At 36.7% G+C, this 27,990-nt stretch overlaps 1 protein-coding gene across 1 annotated transcript in view; it reads right to left on the reverse strand.

Annotated features, from left to right (window-relative positions):
* FZD3 (frizzled class receptor 3) overlaps positions 1 to 27,990 on the reverse strand; it is a 98,747-nt gene that overhangs the window by 35,789 nt on the left and 34,968 nt on the right. Inside the window, exons 3-4 of the mRNA XM_065907826.1 lie at positions 25,201 to 25,397; positions 9,924 to 10,941 (exon numbers count right to left, since the gene is read on the reverse strand). Coding sequence (XP_065763898.1) covers positions 9,924 to 10,941; positions 25,201 to 25,397 — 1,215 coding nt within the window. The remainder of the gene's footprint in view (positions 1 to 9,923; positions 10,942 to 25,200; positions 25,398 to 27,990) is intronic.

Raw genomic sequence — 27,990 nt, forward strand, 5'->3', positions numbered from 1 at the left:
AGAACATGCAGAGATGGAAGTTTGGGATGTGAGATATTTATTCGGGAACAGTATCTACAATTGGGCAGAAGAAAGTGACCTGCCATGCATTCTCAGAAAAGCCTCAGCCAAACTGGTAGGGAGTTCCAGAGCAAATAAGGACCATCAGAGGGTGCTATGCTGGGCCAACCGTCAAGCCTTCTTAGCCCACCTAAGAATCGCTGGTTGCAGGCCCACCTCAGATAAGGCAGCTTTCCACATGAAGGATGTCTACTGACCCCACACCCTGCAGCTTAAAAGGCTTATCCTTCTGCAAAGGCGATCTGACTGTGCATCCCCACAAAAGTTTTGCACAGTACAAAATTCTGGTTGAAAAGTTTTTTTTCACTCAACATTTAAAATATATCGTTTTCTGATTTTTGTTATTGTTAAGGACTCTGCAGTCATTCTAATTGTTGGTCTTTTTTAGAAGATCTGTCCCCTTTTCTGAGACTCTTTTATGACTCTTGTCTTTGGAGTTCTGCAGTTTCATTGAAGTGCAGATTTCTTTTCACTTATCCTGCTAGTGGTATAGTTCCTCCTTGGTCTGTGAATTCATGTGTTTCGCAGTTGTGGGAAATATGTAGTCATTATCTCTTTAAATATTGTCTCTCCTAGATTCTCTCAATTCCCTTCTTCCTGGGAATCTAATTATTGCATTGGCCAAAAAGTTCATTCAGATACAGAAAGCCCATACCATCTTTTGGCCAACCCAATATACTCCTATTCGACCTTCTCATTCTGCCCTCCATTTCTCTTAACATCACTTTCACATTTTCCTTGTCTCTCTTATGGCATTCTGGATAGTTTTATTTTCACCTACTACCAGTTCATTAAATTTCTCCTCAAACAGCAGCCTAAATTGCTGTTTCATATTAAATATTTCAGGAATTCCAACAAATGAGCTTCCATTTCAAAAGTTATGTTTCTGGATTTTTTTTAAAAAATCTATTATTTCAAGTAATTTCTTGTAGATTGGTAACCTGTGACTACATTTCCTATTTCTATAAACATTATATACTTACCTATTCTATCATTCAGTATTTGACAATTTCAGTATCTGCAGTTCTAAGTTTGATGCTGTGACTCATCGTCACAGTAGCTTGTTTTCTCATGTGTTTGGTGGCTTTATATTTTGAGCTATTTGGTGAATCAGTCAGTGGGAATCCTGGAGAAAGTATTGTTCTAGCTGATTGACAGGAGGCATAACTAACCTGCAGCCTATGGCTCTGGTGATTTAGGCTAGCAAGGGAGTTCTTGACTCCCTTTCTCAACTTATCAACTGGCCCAAGGCTCATCTTTCACCAATAAATAGCAACCACACTTGTGTGACCTTTCTCATCTCATCCACCTAATGGCCCTTGCTTGACGAGCCAGCCCTAGAGCTCCTTATTAGGCTGGTCCCAATTCATAATAATTTTTGAAGTGGGGGATTCTTTGGAGATCTCCCCTCAGTCATGCAAGATCTATAATATCTCTAATAGTGAGTTCTTTCCAGATTTAACTGGTTCAGACTTTGCTGATGCTCCTACTGAGGCATATTGTCAGAAGTCATACTGTCTGGGGAAACCTGAGTATATTTAATTATTTTCCTAATGCTCTACTTTAACACAAACTTCTTACCTCTTTAACAAACTTAACAATATTAACAAACTTAACCAGTTACAGTGTGCACAGGCATGCCAAACTCTTTGCCACCCCATGGACTGTAGCCTGTCAGGCTCCTCTGTCCATGGAAGTTTTCAGGAGAGAATACTGGAGTGAGTTGCCATTTCCTCCTCCAGGGAATCTTCCCGACCCAGGGATTAAACCCATATCTCTTGCGTCTCCTGCTGCAGGTGGATTCTTTACCACTAGTGCCATCTGGGAAGCCAAATTACCTTAACACATTTTATAAAATCACTGATAAAATATATGTGATTCACTAGAGGGGTTTCCCCGGTGGCTCAGCAGTAAAGAATCTGCCTGCAATGCAGAAGATGCAGGAGACCTAGGTTCAACCCCTGGTTTGGGAAGATCCCCAACCCACTCCAGCATTCTTGCCGGAAGACTCCCCTGGACAAAGGAGCCTGGTGGGTCGCAGTCCATGGGGTTGCAAAGAGTCAGACATAACTGAAGCGACTGAGCAAGCAGGTAGGCAGAGGAAATAAAATGGAAGACTTCATATTTGACATGATCAGGTAGGTGGTTAGTAGTCTTTGGAATCAGAAATACAGTTCACACCTTAGCTTTACCACTTACTGTAAGAATCTAAATAAGTTGTATTTAATTATAAGACTCGGGTCTTCATTCATAAAGCAGAATACAATCTTATTGTACTATGTGAGAATTAAAGGAGATAATGTGTATAAATTTACTGAGTACAGAACCTGATGCACAGTACATACTTAGTAACTAGAAGCTTCTATGACTATTTCATTATGTTGTTTTTATTTTACTATTCCCATAAACTACTCAAATTTTTCCTTGACGAAAATTTTTCTGGTGTGGTATGACTTCAAAGACAACTAGAAATAAGATTTACTGGCATATCTTTATTATAGTGATGTACTAGAATTTATTTTATTGAGTATTTTTAATATCATTATGTGACAGAGTAAAATGATGATCCTCAAAAAGCAGGGATGAGATTGAAACAGTGACAATTTCCATGGGACAGAAAAGTGCCATAGGTCACGAACCACTGTAATGAAAGAATTATTAAAAGTGATAAAGAATAATGCTTGCTGTAGTTCAGAAGCTGGCAAACTACAACCTACAGAGCAAATCTGCCCCAATTATGTCACTGCAAACAAAGTCTTACTGAAACACTTCCAGTTGTTTATGTATTGTCTATGGCTGCTTTTCTGTGATTGTGGTTTCCATTACGTCCAGCCTCTGACAGATAAGGATAACAGGCTTATGGAAGCTTCCTGATGGGAGAGACTGACTGTAGGGGAAAATGGGTCTTGTTCTGATGGCTGGGGCCATACTCAGTAAATATTTAATCCAATTTTCTGTTGATGGGTGGGACTGTGTTCCCTCCTTGTTGTTTCAATTCACCATTTATTTGCCATGAAGTGATGGGACCGGATGCCATGATCTTAATTTTCTGAATGTTGAGTTTTGAAGTCAACTTTTTCACTCTCCTCTTTCACTTTCATCAAGAGGCTCTTTAGTTCCTCTTTGCTTTCTGCCATAAGGGTGGTGTCATCTGTATATCTGAGGTTATTGATATTTCCCTCGGCAATCTTGATTCCAGCTTGTGCTTCATCCAGCCCAGCGTTTCTCATGATGTACTCTGCATATAAGTTAAAGAAGCAGGGTGACAATATACAGCCTTGGCGTACTCCTTTTCCTATTTGGAACCAGTCTGTTGTTCCATGTCCAGCTCTAACTGTTGCTTCCTGACCTGCATACAGGTTTCTCAAGAGGCAGGTCACGTGGTCTGGTATGCTATTGTTGTTTCACCTGAAACCAAACCATGGTGGAGGTAATGAAGATAATGGTGACCTCCTTCAAAAGGTCTCATACATGCACTGGCGCACTCAGTGCCCCCCATCCTGTAGCAGGCCACTGCTGACCCACACCTCCGCCAGAGACTCCTGGACACTCACAGGCAAGTCTGGGTCAACTCTCTTCTGGGGTCACTGCTCAAAGCTATGGTTTTTTCCTGTAGTCATGTATGGGTGTGCCAGTTGGACTATAAAGAAAGCTGAGCACCGAAGAATTGATGCTTTTGAACTGTGGTGCTGGAAAAGACTCTTGAGAGTCCCTTGGACTGCAAGGAGGTCAAACCAGTCAATCCTAAAGGAAATCAGTCCTGAATATTCATTGGAAGGACTGATGTTGAAGCTGAAGCTCCAATACTTCGGCTACCTCATACAAAGAACCGACTCATTGGAAAAGACTGTGATGCTGGGAAAGATTGAAGGTGGGGGGAGAAGGGGACGACAGAGGATGAGATGGCTGGGTGGCATCACTAACACGATGGACATGAGTTTGAGCAAGCTCCGGGAGTTGGTGATGGACAGGGAAGTCTGGCGTGCTGCAGTCCATGGGGTTGCAAAGAGTTGGACCTGACTGAGCGACTGAATTGACTGATAGATGCTTTTGCACTACACCAGCAGAGCTGAGTTGTTGCAACAAAAACCACATGGCTGGCAAAGCCTAAAATATCTACTATATGACCTTACAGAGAAAGTTTGCTCTGCCCTGCTGTAGACTGTGGCAAGAACACTGAATTTTTTCCTAAATATGTATAAACCATTTGTAGACTAGATAGTATATATCGGAGATAGTGAAGGACAGGGAAGCCTGGCATGCTGCAGTTTATGGGGTCACAAAGAGTCGGACACGATTTAACGAATGAACACCACCACCACTACCAGATATATCTGCAGTTATGACTAAAACGGAACTCATGGCTTAGGCTATCTAGTCTGTTTAGCAGAGGCCAAAATAACTTGTATATTTTAAAGTATTTATCCAAAAGTGCCCCTTGATAGCATTTTACAGCCTGTACATAATAGGATGAAAACTTTAAAAATAAGTTTAATATTCTATGCTTTTAAAATATAATATTTCAAAATATTTTTCTATAAGAGACTTAGAATATTTTTTCAGTAACTCTCCCTCTTTTCCTCTATTACATGCACTGAACAATTCTGAGGAAAAATCAGTTTGGTGCTAGAAAGTCACAGGCAGGATACTTACCACTTTAAAGATTAGTAGCAGGAAAAAAAAAGATTAGTAGTACATACTATATATTTATTGAGAATTATTTGCTGTCACTAATGTTGGAAGGGCAAAACATACCCACTTCCTTATGGCCCTTTCATAAACAATGTTGATTCCTTTTGGTATTGTCTGGTAAAGGGGAAACACTCTTATCAGAAAATGAAGCTAAAATCATAAGTTAGATATGATGTTATTCTTCTATTTTTGTATGTTTCTGAATCAAGATTAGATAAACAACAGATGGGCTGCCTTCTGTGGCTGAAAATAGAAATAATGGGTTTTTTGTTTGTTTTCTACACGAATAATTTTTTTAAAATTCTACAAATGGCTCTAATGTGAACTTGACAGTCTTAGCTAAGCTGTTTCTATTATGGTAACACATTTCTATTACTGAAACACAGGTTCTAGTATCAAAATTCCTTGGGACATACATCATTGGATGAGATGAAAGAGATGAAGGAGGAAAAAAAGAAGGCGGAAACTTTAGGAAAAGAAACATGTTCTTTTGAAGATCAATGTTTAAAAGACAAAATGATGATTCTAATACAGAATATAAGAACAATTTTTTTTTAAAGAATTATGTACTTGCAACAACAGAATAACGAAATTTTTCTTTGTGCAAGGCACTCTAGTATAGAGGCTTTACTTTATTTTCTCATTTAATCTTCACAGCCACCTATGAAGTAGATATTACTATATTTAACATATTATTCCCTATATTTTACATGAGGAAACTGAAACTCAAAGTGTTACAGACAGGACTTTAAACCCCATGTTTTTAATAAATATGTTACATGTGAATGACTTTCTAGAAATATCAACAAACTTTGAAATATGTAACTCTTTCATAAAATGCTTTGAGCCTCTTAGAAGCCCCTAAATAAATAGAAGGCAATACTTTAAAAGGAAAAAAAAAACAACAACAACCAAGTACCTGGAAAATTACTGTGCTATTTAAATAATACATAAGACGAAACATATTCTAGGAATAAACTTTACTGATTTTAAACTGTAAAATATACATTATTCTGAAAACTCAAGCTATATTTCATGACCAACTCTTTTCAGGCATTAAAGATTACTTTCTCAAGAATTATTTAATACACATTTTTTAAAAAGTGTTCTTGAAAAAAACAGTTGGTGTAAAGTATTTTAAAATCCAAGCAGTGAATTCCTGTTTTCAGCAAGGACATTCATTTTAAACATTTAAAAATACTTTACACAAACCCACTTTTCTTCAAATCATGGACTTAAATACATGCAATTTACTTTAAACCCAACTGGGTATTTTGACACAATGTGATCAACTACCTCACATTCTGATTTTTCAAATGTTTGAAAGTTTCATTAATTTGAGAAATGACTACAAAGCAACCGCAATGATATTCATGTGAACATATATTCAAATGTTACGTTCTCCAAGACACCTGCGGAGGCTATCTCAAGGATAACATCATTGCTTAATACATTTTACAAACCTCTCATTAGGCATTATCATCAAAACTTGACAAGTATTCTTTTAGGCATGCTCAGTAATAGTGAATCTTATTCAATTATGTGTGACTATTACTTCAAATAGGAATTCAATAGCTCTAGTGCTCGATTTACAAGTCTGTATAAAATTCCTCTGAAGTAAAATCCTGAATGAAAACTAATATTAAAATTCTAGTGTTTGAGTTTCATTAATACGGGGTACCCAGAGTAGTTAAATTCATAGAGAATAAAGTAGAACAATGGTTGCCAAAGGCCAGGAGAGAGGGAGGAATGGGGACTTGCAGAATTTCAGTTCGGGAAGATGAAATTTCTCTCTCTTTACTTCAAAGATACCATGACAAAGGATTTTTACAGGATGATATACCAACTCTTTCAAAGAGCAGACAGTCCCTATTCATTGTAAAAACTGTTTCAAAGAAGAGGAGGAAAAGACCTCACTTTATGAAGCTATTACATCCTTGACACCAAAAAGGAAAAATACACAGCAAGAAAAGAAAAACTATTAATATCACAGCTTATATCTCTCATGAGTATAGACACAAAAATCTTAAATAAAACATAAGAACTGGAATGTGAGATATGAACTTGGCCTTACTTGCAGCAACAGGATTTCTACAAAGAATACATAAAAGAATCTACACACAATTAGAACAGAAGAGTTCAGCAGGGATGCTCAATATAAGGTCAATATATAAAAATCAGTGGCATTCTTGTAGACCAGCAATAACCAACTGAAAATATAACAGAGAAAAGATCTCATTCACAACTGAAACAAAAACTATAAGGTACCTAGGAACAAATTAATGAATACATACATAAAGAAACAAAAAGATACTAAAACTCAGTATCACAAAGACAGCAATTTTCCCTGGATTCATTTAAAACCTAAAACAATTTCAACAAAATACAAACTGTTTCTCATGAAGAAATTATTCTAAAATTCAAACAGAAGAGTGCTAGTTAAAATAATTAACAGTTAAAATAATTTTGAAGAAGCATAGGTAGAGGAAATGTGGGATTGAAACACGGTTATTCAAACAGAGCAGTAAATAAGAGAGCTTAAAAATGGAACTTGTATGCTACAGCAAAGCACTACTATTCAGACTGGCTATTTGATAAATGGTGCAAAAAGCACCCTTCATGTGAAAAACTAAAGTCGTTACTCATAACATAGATAAAAATGAATTTCAAGAGATTACAGTAGTGAATTAAAAAATCAAATTTAAAAAACTGCTGGAAAAAAACAGCAGACCATTTTTATGATTTTTAGAGGTAGGGAGGGATTAAAACACAAGAGGCAAAGAAAACACAAAGTGAAAAGACAAGCTACAGAGCAGGGTAAGATATATGCAAATGCAAGTAACTGACAAAGAATTAAAACAAGATAACAACAAAAGACAAATAACCTGACAGAGCATTGGACAAAGGCAACAAATAGGCAAATCACAGAAGAGAAACCCCAAACAGCAAATAAACATATGAAAACACTGAGGGATAAGGGAAATAAAAATATAAATCAAGACAGGCTTGAGATATTGTTTCAAAGGCTGACAAAAACCTAAAAGCCTGAGAACACCAACATGGGGCAAAATGGGGAATTTCAACCCTATACTGCAAGTGTAAATTAAAATAACCACTTGAGTTGAAGATGCCTGTATGTTAAAATGCCACAACTACACTTTTTGGTACACACCCCATGAACATTCTTGGTCATGTACAAGGAAGATAGGTATTACAATAGTAAAACATTTGGAAACTCTATGTCCATCAGCAAGATGAGTAAATGAATTAAAGTATATTTATACATTAAATCTCTCTACTGCAGTTAAAATAAACAAGTTAGTGGTACACATACTGTCATGTATATTCTCAATAACTTAAACATGGCATTTGCTAAAGTTTTGTACTGAATGGTTTAAAAAAAGTTTATGTATGTATGTGTGTGTATAAATAACAGTAACAGCAGCAACAATAAAGGAAAAAATGAATAACAGAACTAATAGTCGAGCACTTATTATACAGAAGGCACACTTCTAACTGCATGTAGATGCCTAAAGACAGGCCTAGGGGACAGATTCTACTACTATTTCTATCTAACACGATTACTCTTTTATTACTATGAGATTCCATTACTCATTCTACAGATGAGGAATTGAAGTGGATAGACGTGAAGTTGATCTAAAGCTATAAAACTAGTAAATAATAAGAGTTAGATATGAAGCCAGGATTCCTGACCCATACTTTACAGCTTAATAACTATGCTAGTTATTACACCATTTTCTATTCTTTTTAGGATGTCAGAAATCCAACCTTATTTCTGTAAGCTGGAAATAAAAAACACTTATAGAACCTATGACTATAAAGAAATGAATACACACATTTTTGCATAGCTCAAACTGGTTCTAAAGATGCTAAAAGATTCTTAGGAATGTCTTGAAAATAGTGGCATCCCAACTACTCTAATTTACTAATTTACATGTTTGAGGTCTGGTATTTTTCAGATCATTATTTCAGAGACAAACATTATTTCTTTTATAATCCTAAGATAATATATATTTGGAATCCTAGAAACCTTACATGGAGAAGCACATGATGTAATTCAAACATCTCTCTCTCATTAGAGGCAAAATTTGATTACTTAGCTTCAGGCCTGAAAACTCATATTAAGAGTTTTTAATAAGCAATTCTATCAAGAAATGTAATAAAATTTCAATTATTCATTTTTTCTGGCCTCTCAATTATAGGTTGGTTTTTAAAATGCCAGTAGCTAATATTTATACAATAAAAATGTAATTTGGTGTAGAATTATTTATACCACAAAATAAAAAAGAAAATGGCATTTTCAGTCATCAAGTATTTACAAGAATTGACTATGTGCTAATCACACACTCCTTGTTTCCAGTAAAACTGGAACATTTCTTAAAAATGTCTTCTCAATTTACACATTCCCATTCTCAATGCCATTATCTACTAACCTATAGAATATGCTTTGAAAAAACAGGAAAAAGATGTTCTTACATTTAAAGAGTTCACTGTCTATTAGGGGAAAGAGACAAGTAAACAGAAGTTATCTATAACGCCTAAGTAGTTTAATAAAGTGAGCAAGTCACTTAACATTTCTAAGCCTCAAATGAGATAGATGTTTAAAAACTCTAAATTATAGAGAGAACTTGAATAAATCATCTCTAAGGTCCTCTATAGATCTAAAATTCTATGATTATCCAATCTCTTTAAATTAAAAGGTAAATCACAAAATATTCAGTATGCAAAAAAGAAAAAATATCAACTAAAAGATGAAACTGTTTGTACAAATGCATTCTAATTTTTTTTCAAAACTATTAAAACTCCCATTCTAAATATCAGTAAAATTTCCACAGACACTGTCTTTTAATCAACATCTGCCCCTCAAACCTGCAGACTTCTAAATAATCAACAAGCAACTATTTTGTGATAACAGAAGTAAAGTGCTTAAAAGCCCATGGCCTGGACTCACAAAAGTGGTCTTTTAAAAAGAAGATGTTAACAGAAACGTGTGTATGACATTCTTACTACAATAAATTTGTTCATTAACTTCACTTCAAAATTTTAATGTTCAGATTTTTCATGAAGAGTTTAAAAAACAAAACAAAACAGCTAAGATTAGCTCTTTTCACTGTTAAATATTTTGAAATTTAGAACAAGGTTTCCCTTACCTGATATGGACATGGAATGTGATATTCTCTGCAGCGTTCTTGTATCCACGTTGTTTCCCAGATGCTGCGGTAAGCTTGCTCATAAAAGTAGCATCCAATCACAACCAAGAGTGGTACGAGATACAGAATGCTGAAAACACCAATCCGGATCATAAACTTCACCAGTTTATCTTGGTTCTCCTTTTCTAATGGAATCTCAATTCGCACTCTGTTTAGGGATATAATGCCGGCTAAAAGGAGTGAAACCCCAACTACCACATACAGGCAGAGGGGTGCAAGAACAAAATACCTCAAGGCATCAACATCGTAGAGGCCAACAAAACACACGCCACTGATATTGTCACCTTCAATTTTATTCATCGCTAAAAGGATGATGGTCAGAGTTCCAGGGATGCCCCACGCACTGGCGTGAAACAGCAAGGCTTTCTTCTCAATAGCTTCACTACCCCACTTCGGCACAGCTGCCAAGAACCACGTGATGGTAAGAATCACCCACCAAACGCTGCCAGCCATAGTAAAAAAATAGAGTACCATAAAAAGCATGGTACAGGCTTTGTTATGAGATCCTTGGGTCACTGTGGAAGCCTTATACTGTGCAGGGCTGGATGCATTGCAGGCGACTCGGTCCTCAAGCAAAAACCCAATAAAGAAAATTAATGACACCATCATGTAGCAGACGGCATAAAATATAATGGGTCTTTCAGGATAACGGAATCTTGTCACATCAATCAAAAAAGTTAAAAAAGTAAACAATGTGGCAGAGAGGCAAATGATTGAAATCAATCCTATGAAATACCGAGCAAATGAAAGCTCTTCTCTCCTAAAGTACATATTTGGACAAGGAGGTGAACAATCACGCACGTGCAAAAAGGAATAGCCAAGATCAGGATCAATTTTCAACTCTCGGGGACACCAAAAGCCATAGTCCCTCTGCACTGCCACTGAGGCTCCTTCAGTAGGATCGCCAGCTAAATTCAGGTCCACCAGCCGAGGATACGGCTCATCACAATCTGGGAACCTAAAAACACAAGACAAGAATCATTTACTTACTGGGAACCTAATGATTTGGATTTTCACATTTAGCAGTTGTGGTTTATTTATGCTTATGTCCTTGGAGAACATTACGATATGTCAAAGAAATAATGCAAATATCTTGCTTGTGGGTCATATAAGATATTTCACAGTTGGCAAAAAAACAAAATATATATACTTAATTTTTTTTTGGCTTCAAAAATATTACTCTTTATTAAAACAGGCAGAGCCAATAATAAATAGTGTAATTAATACTATTTATTTAGGACACAGTTTACAGTAAGATTTCAAACTATAAATAAGTATATATATAAAATAAACATGCATAAATATAAAACTCCAGTAGAATAGCAGCTAAAAGCTTTTTTTTAATGTTTAATTACCAGATAGTCCTCATTTACCCTAGACTCAGATAGAACTTTCTTAAAAATAAGACGTAAAAATCTTCCCTAGGAGAACAAGATGGCGGAGGAGTCGGTGGACATGGAGTACATCTGCTCTCCAAGGGTACATCAGGAATACACCTTCAGACACAGAAGTGCATGCAGAACACCAGCTAACAGCGGACAGGAGGACCTGACCAGTGGAAAAGAATATATAGGACCACACAAAACTCAGTGGGACGAAGGAACTACGGGGAAAAACAGGAGTGTTAGCAGGACTGGACCTGCACTCGGTTGGAGGGGAACTGAAGCAGGGGTCCAATCCCCACATCAGGGCAATTGTCTGAATTAGAGGAGAAACATTTAAGGCTGAGAGTGAAACAGCTGATCTGTGGCAGCCTAAATGGAATAAGAATCAGACAGTCCTTGCAGCAGCCATACATACCCCAGACAGGAACACTGGTACCCTGAAAGGCGCAGCAGCTGGGAGCTGGAGTTTAGGGATTGTGGAGCAACCCCAGGGCGAAGGCTGCTGTTGACTGCGGAGAGATGGATTGAGGGGATGTGAGGGAGAAGAGACAGACTGAGGGGATATGAGGGAGGAGATGGTGGTGGGAAATACCTGTGGAGGAAAGCTAGGCAGCCATGGAAGCAAGGCAATACTGCTGATCACGGGTAGGGGACGGAGCCATCACCATAGCCTCTCTTCACACACGCCAGAATCGGCAGCTGAACAATAGAGAGGCTGGCCCATCGAACGCCTGACACAGAGCTACAGAGCAGGACCCCACCCAAGGTGCCACTGTAAGTGCCAGAGGCGCCAATCTACAGACTAGGATCCCAGCCAGGGGGTCCCTCTATGTGCCTAACACACCAAACAACAGAGAAGGACCCCAGGCAAGGGAGCCCACTAAGTGCCTGACCAGGCGGAGCTACAGAGATAGAATGGCCAAAGAGGCCTTTTGATCGCCAGCTACAGGAGGCTCAAAAAAAGACCGATAGGGACATAACTCCTGCAGCAGAGGCAGTCCATGTCCTTGCACACTTGGCACTGCCAGCGTCCCTGCAAGCCAAGTAGCTGCACCACCTTCCTGCTCAATACTCCTGGGGCAGAGCTGCCACAGGCAAAGAAAGTCTTGCATCTATGCCCACACGGTCGCTTTGGTCACGTCCATCTCTTTGCTGCCCTGTAGACTGTGGCCTGCCAGGCTTCTCTGTCAGGGAGGGGGGCTCCCCAGGCAAGAACACTGGAGTGTACTGGCCAATACTGGTCGCCACACCCTTCCAGAGCACTGTATTTCCTGCTGCCCTAGCCACCAACTCCCCTGAAGACCTGGTGATGCCAGAGCCCCTGTGACCCAAGCAGTTGCACCACCTCCACACCTGGCCCTCACAGAGGCAAATCCAAACCCTCCAGGGCAGCCTCAGGAGCAAACCCCAGTGGAGGACCCACATGTATAGGTGGAAATAAAACCACAATTGAAACCCAGGGGCAGCGTGGCTAAGGAAGAAGACCTAAAACCTTACCAACAGCTGTACAAGCTACAGATTAAATCCACATGATCAACGAGGCAGATTCTGTGTCTATGGGATATATAAAAGGTCATTGAGAGCTCCCACAAAAGAAAACTCACTAGTTCTGATAGCTGTGGACACTGAAGGCAAAAACACACAGGAGTAAGACTAGATTAGAATCTGAGCTGCCCCCACAGCAGGTCCAGAGATCAGCACAGTATTGGAGGGCATCCTAGGGAGGTGAGGGGGACTGTGATCCCAGCGAGGGGAAGGGCGCTGACAGCAGTGGCTCAAGAAAAACATTTATTATCACTATTTTTTGACTTGTTCTGTAGATTCTTTCAGATTTTTTTTTTCTTTTTTCCCCTTTGTTGTAGCTGTCGATTTTACTGGCACTATGAAATCCAATTAAACTTTTGAGCTTTATTTTTTCCTTAGTCACATTTTTTTATTGTTGCTATAAACTTCTGCCTCTACACTGGGCTTTTGCAGTTCTGTGGAGTTTTCCTCTTTTTTTTCTTTTCTCTTTTTTTAATTTTAATTTTTTAAACCTATTTTTATTTTTTCTATATTTATTCCTTTGTTTGCTTTTCCTATGGTTCTTTTCCCCTTGCAGTTAATCTTTAACATATATAAATCTTCTTTATCTACCTCTAACTTTGCATATCTATTCTCTTTTGTTTCTTTCTCTCCTTTCCTTTCAACATATGTGTGAGTTTTATTTTCAATGCTTTATTCCCCAGTTGGCACCTTGCTTTAGTTTTGTTTTCCAGTTTGTGCTTTGGCTAGTTTTGTTCTGGTATATATAATTTTTGGTTTCTTTTGTTCACTGGGTCAATCTTTTGTACTTTATTTTTGTTGGACTTTTTGGATTTTGCCTATGGGTGTATATGCACATGTGTATATTCAGTCACACTTTTTAATGTTGTTATAAACCTCTGCCTCTACATTGGGCTTTTGCAGTTCTGTGGAGTTTTCCTTTTTTCTTTCTTCTTCCATTTTTTTTTTCTTTTCTCCTTTTTATAATTTTAGTTTTTTTAAACTTATTGTATTTTTTTTGTACATTTATCCATTTCTTTGCCTTTTCTACTGTTTTTTTCCCCTTGCAATTAATCTTTAATGTATATAAATCTTCATCTATCTCTATTTAAATTTGCATATCTATTCTTTCTTTTCTTTCGGTCCTTTCCTCTTAACATATGTGTTAGTTTTGTTTTCATTGCTTTATTCCCCACTTGGCACCTTGCTTTAGTTTTGTTTTCCAGTTTGTGCTTTAATTAGTTTTGTTCTTAACTGGTAAATATAATTTTTGATTTCCTTTGTTTGCCAGATCAATCTTCTGTATTTTATTTTTGTTGGATTGTTTTGACTTTGCTCATGGGTATATATGTATATGTGTATATTCCATTATTTTAATTATTATTTGCCTGATTTTGTAACTGTCATTTGTCTGGGGTTCATCTTTGGTTTCTCATTTTTGGATATTTGTTTTAATCTCACTTAATGCCCTAACCAACCACTTGTGGAACCTTCATTTCTGACCAGAGATCAAGCCCTGAACCTTTGGAGTGGGAGCACTGACTCCAAGACCCTAGACTACCAGAGAGCTAACCATAGGGAGTGTCAAATAGTGAGAACTCACACAAATGAAACCACTTGAACACAAGACCCAGCGTCACCCAACCACCAGTAGCACCCTGTGCAGGACGCCTCATCTAAACAACAAACAAAACAAAAATACAAACTCAATCATCAGCAGATAGGATTACCACCTCACTCAGTCTTACCCATCAGAGGAAAAACAAACAAACAAACAAACAAAAACTCAGCAAAAATCTCACTCTACACGAAGCTTACACAAACCACTGGACCAGTCTTAGGAGGGCAGAAACCAAAAGAAAGAATTCAACCTTCTTCAAGGAAAGAATTCCAACTTTGCTTGAAGCCTGGGAAAAGGAGACTTCAAACACAAGTTTAAAAAAATTATGAAAAGGCAGAGAAATACTACACAAATGAAGGCACAAACTAGAAACACAGAATTCCAAATAAATGAAGAGGAAATAGACAAACTACCTGAAAAACAATTCAGAATAATGATAGTAAAGATGATCAAAAACCCTGAAAACAAAATGGAGAAAATGCAAGAATCAATTAACAGAGACCTAGAAGAATTTTTAAAAAGAGTGAAAAGAACTGAGGATAGTCTCAGAGACCTCTGGGACAATAGCAAATGCACCAAAATTCAAATTATAGGGGTCCCAGAAGAATAAGAGAAAAAAAGGGTATGAGAAAATTTTTGAAGAGACTATAGTTGAAAACTTCCCCAAAGTGGAAAAGGAAATAGTCAATCAAGTCCAAGAGGCTCAAAGAGTCCCATACAGGATAAATCCAAGGAGAAACACACCAAGACACACACTAACCAAAGTAACAAAGACTAAACACAAAGAAAGAATATTAAAAGCAGCAAGGGAGAAGCAACAAGTAACATACAAGGGAAACCCCATACACTTAACAGCTGATCTTTCAGCAGAAACTCTGCAGGCCAGAAGGGAATGGCAGGATATATTTAAAGTACTGAAAGGGAAAAATCTACAACCAAGATTACTGTACCTGGCAAGGATCTCATTCAAAATTGATGGAGAAATAAAAAGCTTTTCAGACAAGCAAAAGTTAAAGAGAATTCAGTACCACCAAACCAGCTTTACAACAAATGTTAAAGGGACTTATACAGTCAAGAAATATAACAGAAGAAAAATGATCTAAAAAATCAATCCCAAACAATTAAGAAAATGGCAATAGGAACATATATATCAATAATTACTTTAAATGTAAATGGATTAAATGTTCCAACCAAAAGACACAGACTGGCTGAATGGATACAAAAGCAAGACCCATATATATGCTTGTCTACAAGAAACCCACTTCAGACCTAAAGACACATATAGGCTGAAAGTGAGAGGATGGAAAAATATATTGCATGCAAATGGGAAGTAAAAGAAAGCTGGAGTAGCAATCCTCATACCGACAAAGTAGACCTTAAAGAATATTACAAGAGATAAGGAAGGACACTACATAAGATCAAGGGATCAGTCCAAGAGGAAGACATAACAATTATAAATATCTATGCCCCCAACATAGGAGCACCTCAATACATAAGACAAACACTAACAGACATAAACGGAGAAATTGACAGTAACACAATAATAGTAGGAGACTTTAACACCCCACTCACACCAATGGACAGATCATCAAAACAGAAAATTAATAAGGAAATACAAGTCTTAAATGACACATTAGATGAGATGGATCTTATTGATATCTTCAGGACATTCCATCCAAATGCAGAAGAATACACCTTCTTCTCAAGAGCACATAGAACATTCTCCCGGCTAGACCACATCTTAGGTCACAAATCAAACCTCAGTAAATTTAAGAAAATTGAAATCATATCAAGCATCTTCTCCAACTACAATACTATGAGACTAGATATCAATTATAAGAAAAAACTGTAAGAAACACAAACACATGGAGACTAAACATGTTTCTAAATAACCAACGGGTTACTGAATAAGTTAAAAGGGAAATTAAAAAATTCCTAGAAACAAATGACAATGAAAACACGACAACTCAAAACCTATGGGATGCAGCAAAAGCAGCTCTAAGAGGGAAGTTTATGACAATACAATCCTACCTCAAGAAACAAAAAAAACATCAAATAAACAATCTAACTTTACACCTAAAACAACTGAAGAAAAAGCCCCAAAATTAGTAGAAGGAAGGAAATCATAAGGATCTGAGCAGAAATAAATGAAAAAGAAATGAAAGAAACAATAGTAAAGATTAATAAAACTAAAAGTTGGTTCTTTGAGAAGATAAACAAAATTGACAAACCTTTAGCCAGATTCATCAAGAAAGAAAGAAGAATCAAATCAACAAAATTAGAAATGAAAAGGAGAGGTTACAACAGACAACACAAAGGACTATGAGACTATTATGAACAACTATATGGTAATAAAATAGATAACCTGGAAGAAACTGACAGATTCTTAGAAAAGTTTGATCTTCCAGATCGAACCAGGAAGAAATAGAAATTATGAACAACCCAACTGCAAGCACTGAAATTGAAGCTGTGATCAAACATCTCCCACACAACAAAAGCCCAGCACCAGATGGCTCCACAGGAGAATTCTATCAAACATTTAGAGAACATCTAATGCCTATCCTTCTAAAACTCTTTCAAAAAATTGCAAAGGAAGGAACACTTCCATACTCATTCTACAAGGCCACCATCAACCTGATACCAAAACCAGACAAAGACAACACAAAAAAGGAAACTACAGGCCAATATCACTGATGAACATAGATGCAAAAATCCTCAACAAAATTTTAGCTAACAGAATTCAGCAACACATCAAAAAGCTCATACACCATGATCAAGTTGGGTTTATACCAGGAATGCAAGGATTCTTCAATATATGCAAATAAATCAATGTGATACACCATATTAACAAATTGAAAAAAAGATCATATCATCTCAATGGATGCAGAAAAAGTCTTTGACAAAATTTAGCACCCATTTATGATTAAAACTCTTCAAAAAATGGGCACAGAAGGAACCTTCCTCAACATAGTAAAGGGCATATATAAGTCTACAGCAAACATTATTCTCAATGGTGAAAAACTGAAAGCATTCCCCCTAAGATCAGGAACAAGATAAGGATGTCCACTTTCACCACCATTATTCAACATAGTTCTGGAAGTTCTAGCTAGAGCAATCAGAGAAGAAAAAGACATAAAAGGAATTCAGATCAGAAAAGAAGAAGTAAAGCTCTCACTGTTTGCAGATGACATGATTCTGTACGTAGAAAACCCTAAAGACAGTATCAGAAAATGACTAGAGCTAACCAGTGAATTTAGCAAAGTTGCAGGATACAAAATCAATACACAGAAATCATTTGCATTTCTATATACTAACAATGAAAAATCATATAGAGAAATTAAGGAATCAATCCCATTCACCATTGCAACAAAAAAAATTAAATATCTATGAATAAACTTACCTAAGGAGACAAACTGTACACAGAAAATTATAAGACACTGACAAAAGAGACTAAAGATGACATAAACAGATGAAGAGATTTTCCATGTTTCTGGGTAGGAAGAATCAATATTGCGAAAATGACTATACTACCAAACACAATCTACATATTCAACGCGATCCTTATCAAATTACCAATGGCATTTTTCACAGAACTAGAACAAAAAAATTTCACAATTCATATGGAAACACAAAAGATCCCAAATAGCCAAAGGAGTCTTGAGAAAGAATGGAGTTGGAGGAATCAACCTTCCTGACTTCAGAATATACTACAAAGCTACAGTCATCAAGATAGTATGGTACTGGCACCGATGGAACAAGATAGAAAGCCCAGAAATAAACCCATGCACCTATGGTACCTCATTTTTGACAAAGGAGGCAAGAATTTACAATGGGGCAAAGTCAGGCTCTTCAATAAATGGTGCTGGGAAAACTGGACAGCTACATGTAAAAGAATGAAATTAAAACACTTCCTAACACCTACACAAAGATAAACTCAAAATGGATTAAAGACCTAAATGTAAGACCAGAAACTATAAAATTATTAGAGGAAAACATAGGCAGAACACTCGATGACATAAATCAAAGCAAGATCCTCTATGACCCACCTCCTAGAGTAATGGAAATAAAAACGAAAGTAAACAAGTGGGACCAGATTAAACATGAAAGCTTTTGCACAGCAAAGGAAACGATAAGCAAGGTGAAAAGACAGCCCTCAGAATGGGAGAAAATAATAGCAAATGAAACAACTGACAAAGGATTAATTTCCAAAATATACAAGCAGTTCATACAACTCAACACCAGAAAAACAAACAACCCAACCAAAAAGTGGGAAAAAGACCTAAACAGACATTTCTCCAAAGACAAACAGACGGCTAACAAACACATGGAAAGATGCTCAACATCGCTCATTATTAGAGAAATGCAGATCAAAACTACAATGAGATATCACCTCACACCGGTCAGAATGGCCATCATCAAAAAATCTACTAACAATAAATGCTGGAGAGGGTGTGGAGGAAAGGGAATGCTCTTGCATTGTTGGTGGGAATGTAAATTGATACAGCTACTATGGAAGACAGTATGGAGATTCCTTAAAAAACTAGGAATAAAACCACCCTATGACCCAGCAATCCCACTCCTAGGCACATACCCTGAGGAAACCAAAGTTGAAAAAGACCCATGTATCCCATTGTTCATTGCAGCACAATTTACAATAGCTAGAATATGGAAGCAACCTAGATGTCCATTGACAGATATAAAGAAGTTGTATCTTTACACAATGAAATATTACATTTCACAATGTAATATTACAATGTACTTTACACAATACACAATGAAATATTACTCAGCCATCAAAAGGAAGGCATCTGAGTCAGTTCTGATGAGGTGGATGAACTTAGAACCTATTATACAGAGTGAAGTGAGTCAGAAAGAGAAAGATAAATATTGTATTCTAATGCATATATATGAAATCTAGAAAAATAGTACTTAAGAATTTATTTATAGGGCAGCAATGGAGAAACAGACATACACTTATGGACATGGGGAGAGGGTAGGAGAGGATGAGACATTCTTCACCCTCAAATTCTATTTTATTATGCCTGTGTTAGGGCCCAAGAAATCTGCATTTTGACAATTTTCCAGACTTGAGAAAGCATCACAGGCACAGTACAGAAAAAACCGGGATGTGCTGCAGACATTCTCACATGATCGGAAGTACTGTTCTCATCAACTTCCTGCATTTTCAGTTTTCTTGGCAGCATCAGTTTCTAAGCCTTCAGACTCCCATCAACTAGATATTCAGTAGTTACATGGTTCAAATAGTTTCCAAGAAACTGTCACTGATATTAAGTTTGCCAAATACCTGTATAAGCTTATACTGAAGCTGATTAATCTCAATAAACTATCACTGATATTAAGTTTGCCAAATACATGTATAACCTTATACTGAAGCTGATTAATACAAACCATTTTCTTCACAAGGCTTGGATTATAAAGCCAAATGACAGAAACTTATTGCACAGAGGCATTTATTAGAACTCTGCAGTAAGCCAGGGCTTTAAGGAAAAAAACACCTAAAAAACACTCTATCCTTGAGTAGTACAAAAGAAGGCACAAAATTGTAAGCACAATACAAGATACAGCAGCATGACGTATGAAGCAATCAAAATTATGAAAGACTTCATGTCAGTCCCTCAAACACAGGATTTTTGAATCAGTATTTGCCAGTACTGGCAGTATGGCAATCAGTATTCTAACAAAAAATGCGAACAAAGACACAGAGAGGTTCGAACAGGGTGTGTTTAGTATTGCTGGGGCATGAAGAGTGCATGAAGTGTAAGCACAAGAGGTAAGCACTTTCAGAAATATGTATGTGCATGTGTGTGTATAAATACTGATATAAACATATCAGTGGATATATCTGTATATCCAACTGCCAATTCACCATATACACACTCCTTATTTTTTAATCCTTCAAAAACCAAACTCTTGATTTCCACTCCTTAGTTTCTCCATTTTCACAAATGGTAATCCCATTCTTCTAGCTGCTCAGGCTGAAACCCTTGGGGTCCTCCTTGAAATAGCTTCTGTCATAGTCACCTTACAACCTACCAGCACCTCCTGTCATTCGACTTCGCAACGTATCTAAAATCTGACCACTTTCCACGTCCTCCACAGCGTCCACCCAGTTTGAGCTATTAGTACCTCATCCTTGGATTTCTGGAGTGGCTTCCAGTTCATCTCCTTTTGTACGTAAGAACCAGAGTGATCCTTTAAAGACAAGCTAACCCTGTGCTCATGATAATGTCTCTTCTGCTCAAAATCTTCTCATTCGGAATCAAATCCAAATTCCATAAAGGAGCTCTAAAGACACCCCCCAACCCCAATGCTTTCTGATCACATGTCCTTCCCTTCTCCCTTACTCACATGGCTCTACCCTCTGTGGTGTCCCTGATGTTCTGTGAATATAAACAGCACGCTTCCACTTCAGAGCCTCTGCACTTGCTGCTCTGCTTCTTCTGCCTGGGCTGATCTTCCCTAGATATCTGTATCATTTGTTCTCTCATTTCACTCACATCCCTGTTCCATTGTCTCCCTATTAAAAAGGACTTCTCTAATGTCTCCATACTGTATCACTATCACCTAGCTCTATTCTTTCTTATTGGCATTCACTGCTGACATTATCTATTTATTTATATCCTACCATTACAACCATCACTAGAACTGTAGATCCATAAGAACAGACCATGTTTTGTTCACTACTCATCTTTACTATCTGGAATAGTGTCTAGCACATGGAAGACATCCAATTAATATTTGCTGAATGGATGACTGTTGACTAAATATTTGCTTAATTGATGACTGTTGACTAAATAAATTCATATAGCCCTTACCCAAGTTAACAGCTTCCCTGGTGGCTCAACTGGTTAAGAACCTGCCTGCTAATGCAGGAGACGCAAGAAACGTGGGTTCGATCCCGGGGTCGGAAAGATCCCCTGGAGAAAGAAGTGGCAACCCACTCCAATATTCTTGCCTGGAAAATTCCATGGACAGAGGAGTCTGGTGGGCTATATATATAGCTCATGGGATCTCAAAAGAGTTGTACATGACTAAGCGCTCACCACACATACAAGTTAATTAGAAAGATAACTAGAGGGAGTATGGAAGACACTTGAGTTGTACAAAATTGAGAGCAGAGATATCTGACAAGCCATAACGAAAACCAGATAAGGTAGTGAGAATGAACAGCTATGAAATAAGTTAAATAAAAGCAACAGAATCTACAACTGACTGGATGTGGGAGCTTAGGTCAATGAAGGAGGAATATGCCTTCCAGGAATTTAAAAAAAAAATGAGCAAGAAGTAAAGTCAATTTTAGACATGTTGAAGTTGAGGTAGTTGAAACAAATTCAGGTTAGGATATCCAATAGTTGCTTGTTACGCAGAATTGGAACTTACCAGAAAGATGCCAAGGCTATAGATGTGGATTTAGGAGTCATCAGCATGTGAGTAACAGTTAAAATCAGTGAGATGAAATTATCCAGAGGAAGCAAGTAGAATCAAAAAGAACAGAAACAGATTGCTAAGAAGCACCAGGAAGAAGAAGATGCAAGAAAGGAAACTGATAAGGACTGGTCTGAGATGTAGCAGACCACAACAGTTTGCACAAAATGCCAAAGTGATTTTCAGGAAAGGAGGACAGACTGAGGTTGAGGGGAGTAAGGGTCAAATATGGAATAAAGGTGAAATGAAATATAGGTGAGTGACACAGATTTGGCATAAGTGTTGAGGAGAATGAACAGAAACTTTCCTGTTAACCACACTGGAAACTGACTTAAGACAAAGACCAAATAGAGCAGCTATGGTCTAAAATGTCTATCAATAGGAGAATAGATAAGCAAAATACAGTAATCTATACAACAGAAGACAAGAAAAAGGAAAGAACTATTAATGAACACAAAAACATTAATGAATCTTGAAAACAGAGCAAGAAAGAGCAATCTTAAGCAAAATAAGAGTTAAACAACATATGACTTTATTTGTATGAAGTTCTAGAATATACAAAGTAATTATCTAGGAAGAATGCTTAACAGTAGCTGCTTCCAGAGAATGCTATAGACATGGACTAACTAGCAAGGAGCATGAGAGCATGAGGTAATGGTAATGATCCTGTCCTATATCCTTCTAAGGATTTGGCTTTCTAAGCTGCAGGGTTTTGTTAAAACTCAGGTGCTATCTTTAGATTTGTGCATTTCCTTGTAAAGTTTTAAATAGAAAAAAAAAAAACTATAGACAAATGTTTGGTGAAGGACCTGATAAAATATTTGTGAGGACAATAGCTGCGGCTTCTAATTTATTTTGAAATACACTCAAAGAACAATGTAGATTAGTGGATCAGTAGAGGGATGGACAGATGTGATAAAGCAAATATAATAAAACAATGACAGACTCTGGAATGTAGTAAAAAAAAAAAAAGGAGTTGCTATGGTTTAAATAATTAAATATGCAGCATAATTAATTTGTAAGAAATTAGTTGAATTGGTCCCCTAGAGATCTGAACAAGTACAGTAGAAGGAATAAGTTGAAACTGTTAGCAAAAGTACTATTTTATGTAATGGACAGCAAAGCTTAACCTAAGCAGGAAAAGAAATGAGATCAGGAAGGGACCTATTAGGAAAGGTGGGGGAAAACCCCAAAACTTTGGGGTATCCATGAAACTGAAGAACAGGTACAGTATGAATAAGGATATGAGAAGTGTGGAGGAATGAAAGGTTATTATGAAAGATCAGTTTGTCAGAATTTAAGTAAGAATTCAGTTAGGCAAATCCAGGCAAAATAGTGAGGACACAAAATAGATTTAATACTATCAAAACAGAGATCACAATGACATTTCTATAGCTGTACATAATCTATTAAAATAAAAAGACCCCCCCAAAAATAAAAATAAAATAAAATAAAAAGACTAGTAAACAATAGGAGCTAGACACAAAACATAAAATAGGATTCCTGCTGAGGTAATTCATAACTGTTGTTATAAATACCAAGAAATTTAGATTTCTAAAAGAGGAATTATAAATATTATAAGGTTTTGGGGAGACAGTGGATGAATGGTTTGATGGGGCTAGATAAGAGAGTATGCCAAATAGGTGGAAAACAGAGTAGACAAATAAGAGAAAGCAAACTGTCAGTTAACTGACTACAAGTAACTAATACATGTTTTAAGTCTTTCCATCTTTCAAATGACAGTAACAACATGGGCTTTTTACCTATCTCCAAGGGCTATTGATAGATGATAAATAAAAGTAATTTTAAACATGAAGGAGAAAGAAAGTGTTCTGTGCAGCACTTGCCCATAATAGCAAACCCTTGGAAATAACTTAAAAGATCATCAGTAGAAGATGGCTAAATAACTATAGATAATATTAACACAACTGGCCATTACACAGCAATTAAGAGGAATGAACCAGACTAACAAATATAAACACAGATACAAACACAGATACATAAACAACATTATATATTTTTATATATATATATGAAATGTAAAAAAGTATATAATGTTGCTTATTGATATGTACATAATGTATAGTAAGAGTATAAAAACAAACATAAGAAGGATTAACAACAAAATCAACATAATGATTATCTCATCTCTGGGGAGAAAAGAAGGAAATGAAATCAAGATGGATACTAAAGAAGGAATTTTCCACTCTACCTGTACTGTTTTATTTCTTTAAAAAAGAAATCTGGGGCAACAATGGTTAGGACTCGGTATTCTCACTGTCGGGGCCCCAGGTTCCATCCTTAGTTGGGGGAACCAAGATCCTGCAAGCCATGTGGCATCTTGAGTGTGGCCGAGAAAAAAATAAACCTGAAGCAAACACTGCAAAATAGTATTGGACAAAGCTAGATAGTAAGAGTTTTACAGGTATTCATGTATGCTTTATCCTTGAAACATGTAAGAATACAAACAGGTATATTACAGTATAAAAAATGCGGTATTACTAACATGCACGTTATTACTAACAATTATGTTCTCTTAAACAAATCATAAGACTGTCAGGTAAATATCCTCAAACCTTTAAGAAATGCCAACAATCTATATATTGGAAGTGACTTTTCTGGGTCTGGGTATGTTAATACATGGCAGTAAAAGAGAACAGAGGGACTTTCCTGGCAGTCCAGTGGTTAAGACTCCATGCTTTCAGTGCAGAGGCCATGGGTTCTATCTCTGATTAGGGAACTAAGATCCCACATGTTGCATGGTCAAAAAAACAAAATTGAAAAAAAAAAAAGAAAGAAAAACAGAAATGACAAAACTACTATAGTCATTAACACTGAAATTATAAAGATATTCAAGTCCCATTAAATCATCCTTAAAGATATTTAATAATGAGGCAACAAATGGTTATGTTCTCTATATGTTCTAATCTTTTATAAATGGCATTACTTTTATAACCAGAAAAAAAAAAAAACTGTAAGGGAAAGATATCAAAAATCAATATCCTGATTATGTTTTTCTTAATTATTTTAAAAATTTCTTCATAGAAATGTTTTTCTTTTTCCACCTTTTTCATTTCATTCCAAATTCCTAAGGAAATGAACAGCTGAGGCATGAAACTTCTGTTCAAAATTATAATACACACACTTTGAAAAGTTCTTAAAAACTGATGAACTAGAAGACAAATAATTTTAAATATGCTGCAAAAGAAGCAACGGTCCATGAAAAATCTGATTTTCGCACCTACTGCATTCCATATCTTCAGGCCAAGGAACACCAAACATCTCCATGAGCTTCGAACACTCACTGTAAGCGCGCTGACAGAGTCTACGGCAGGGAAGTGTGACACGTCCGTATTCCATACAAATAGGAGCATAGAGCGCACAGAGAAATGGCCGGAAATCCCGAGAGCAATCCAAATTCACCATAGGGTGGAATGGCTAGGGAAAAGTTCAAATCAAATCATTAGATGAAGAGTTGTATACAAGTTAAAGTTTTCTTCAAATATAATATGGCAATATTCTTGTTTTTTCTGTTTTAGAAGACTTCTGAAGGCAATTAAAATTTTCTGAAGGGAAGTTTTTGTTTTTTTCAACAAAACCCTCTTCACCTAGAATCACCTAGAGATTCTGATTTGGTTAAGTATGAGGTATATTGCAGAATCTATATGGATATTTTAATTATTACAGGTGATATTAATGAAAAGGCCTGGCTGAGAATGACAAATAACAATACAGTCCATTTTAAAAAGAAAAATCCACAAAAGATATGTGTCAAACGCCCAGAAACCTAATTACTGCTTGGTAATGGGATTACAAGAGATTTCAATTTTCTTTTTCTTATGTACTTCAATTTCTGTATTTTTGTCAACTAATGTATATCAATAGGAGAGGAGGACCAAAAAATGAAAGGAAAAGTTCAGTTTAGTTCAGTTCAGTCGAGTCTGACTCTTTGAGACTGCATGAACTGCAGCACGCCAGGCCACCCTGTCCATCACCACCTCCCGGAGTTTACCCAAACTCATGTCCACTGGGTCAGTGATGCCATCTAACCATCTGTCCCCCTTCTCCTCCTGCCTTCAATCTTTCCCAACAGGAGAGGAAGAGTAGTCATTATTATACACAGTAGTACATATTTTGAAGTGTGAGGTAAAGGAAGAGATATCACTTTGGTCTCATATTTTCCTGTTTCTTTTACATTAAAAGAAACTTTTAAAAACATACACTAGAGTTCTTTGAACTCTGAAATCACATGATGTAAACAGAGCTAACACTGTCAGCTGATATTAAGGAAACAAAAAGAAAAATAGTGGCCCCAAACATAAAACCATACTAAAATTATCATCATAACCTCAGGAATAGATCAATTATCCCAAGAAATGTACATCTGGGCTTTTGACTAACAAATATTTTTTTCACATGTTTATATAACCAGTTTGAGAGTCATTGCTGATCTTTAACTAATAACATATTCTCACCACAAGGCCTTTCCACTAAGACTCAATCAATTTATTTCTACATTGATATAAAACATTTTCCAGAAGACTTTTATACACAACACAGTCACAAAACCAAGAGTCACTTAGAGAAACTGGTGTTAAAAGAAGTTAACTGTATAAGAGGTGTGATAACTGATACACAACTATATGTGATGATCACTTTACCACTTATTATCACTATCACCATATATAATATATATAAATATAACACTATATGTATTATATATACACTATATATAATAAATATAACATATATTTATATATAATAACATAAAACAAACTATACGCAATCAGCACTTCCAAGCATGAAGAAATAATTTTAAATTAATAACTTTAAATTAAATCAATGTTTCCATCAAGAACAACTTCAAAATATACGAAAAGTTTTAAAGTATCTATTGAAGGCTACTAGAGAACTATTGAAGGAAAAGAACTAGACAGACCAGGAATCAGAAAGCAGGGAAGCATGCAGAGGTGGCCTGCTAAGTGTAGCCACTTCTCCAAGGAGGTATCTGTTGAACCTGGCTGTAAGGTAAGAGACTGAGAAGCAAGTTTTGCCCAGGCTGATGCTAGAGAACCAAGAAACCAGCAGGGCTCTGGTAGTCGTGCAAGATCATAGACAGTGCATGTATATATCTAACTGAGTAACCTTGCTGTACCCCCTAAAACTAATGCAACACTGTTAATCGATGATGTTCTAATATAAAATAAAAATTAGAAGAAAAAAAAAGACTACAGACAAAATTCAAAACAAAAGTGACAGATGGGTGAACAGGGAAGTACCTAGGTTTGGGTCTGACACAGAGCTAATTTTCCCTTCAAGATATTTGAAAATTCTGGAGATGCACAGGGCAGGAGGTTAAAAAGCTAAGCACAAAGCCTCTGAAAAGCAGAGTGGAGATTTTGGCAGTGATATCAGTATGAGGAAACATAAATTAGAGGCTCAAGTCCAGCTAGAGGAGATGAGCGTAACTCACTCGCAGCTGGAAGCCCCTCCCCTGAGTGACCACATTTCAGCAGTGGGGGCAAATGATAGGGAGGCAGAGACCGATCAAAACTGAAACCCAGGCTCAACTCAGCTCAGTCCCAAGACTGTACATGAGAAATATGTTTGAGAAAATAAACGATGAAGGATTCCAGAAAACTGGAATCTATCATAAAGAGGGACCAAATGGAAATTCTCTAAGTGAAATACATAAATGATGAAATTAAGAGCTCAGTAGATATATCAGAAGAAAGAACTGGCAAAATGGAAAACAAGGCAATAGAAAATATCCAAACCAGGAGCACAAAGACCAAAACCACTTCAAAATACAGAAAAAAGCATAATAGATGTGTAAAATACATGAAAATGTTTAGGATATACATAACTGGAACCTCAAAAGAGGGAAGAAAGAATGAACAGAGGCAATATATAACAAGATGAGGGTCAAGAATTTGTCAAAACTGCTAAAGACAAGCATTAGATTAAAAAAGTTATGCAAATCCCCAGAAGAATACATACAAAAAATACACCTAAGCATATCGTATTTAAG

This window comes from Muntiacus reevesi, chromosome 17 (assembly GCF_963930625.1).
Source record: "Muntiacus reevesi chromosome 17, mMunRee1.1, whole genome shotgun sequence".
In the NCBI taxonomy this organism is placed as follows: domain Eukaryota; kingdom Metazoa; phylum Chordata; class Mammalia; order Artiodactyla; family Cervidae; genus Muntiacus; species Muntiacus reevesi.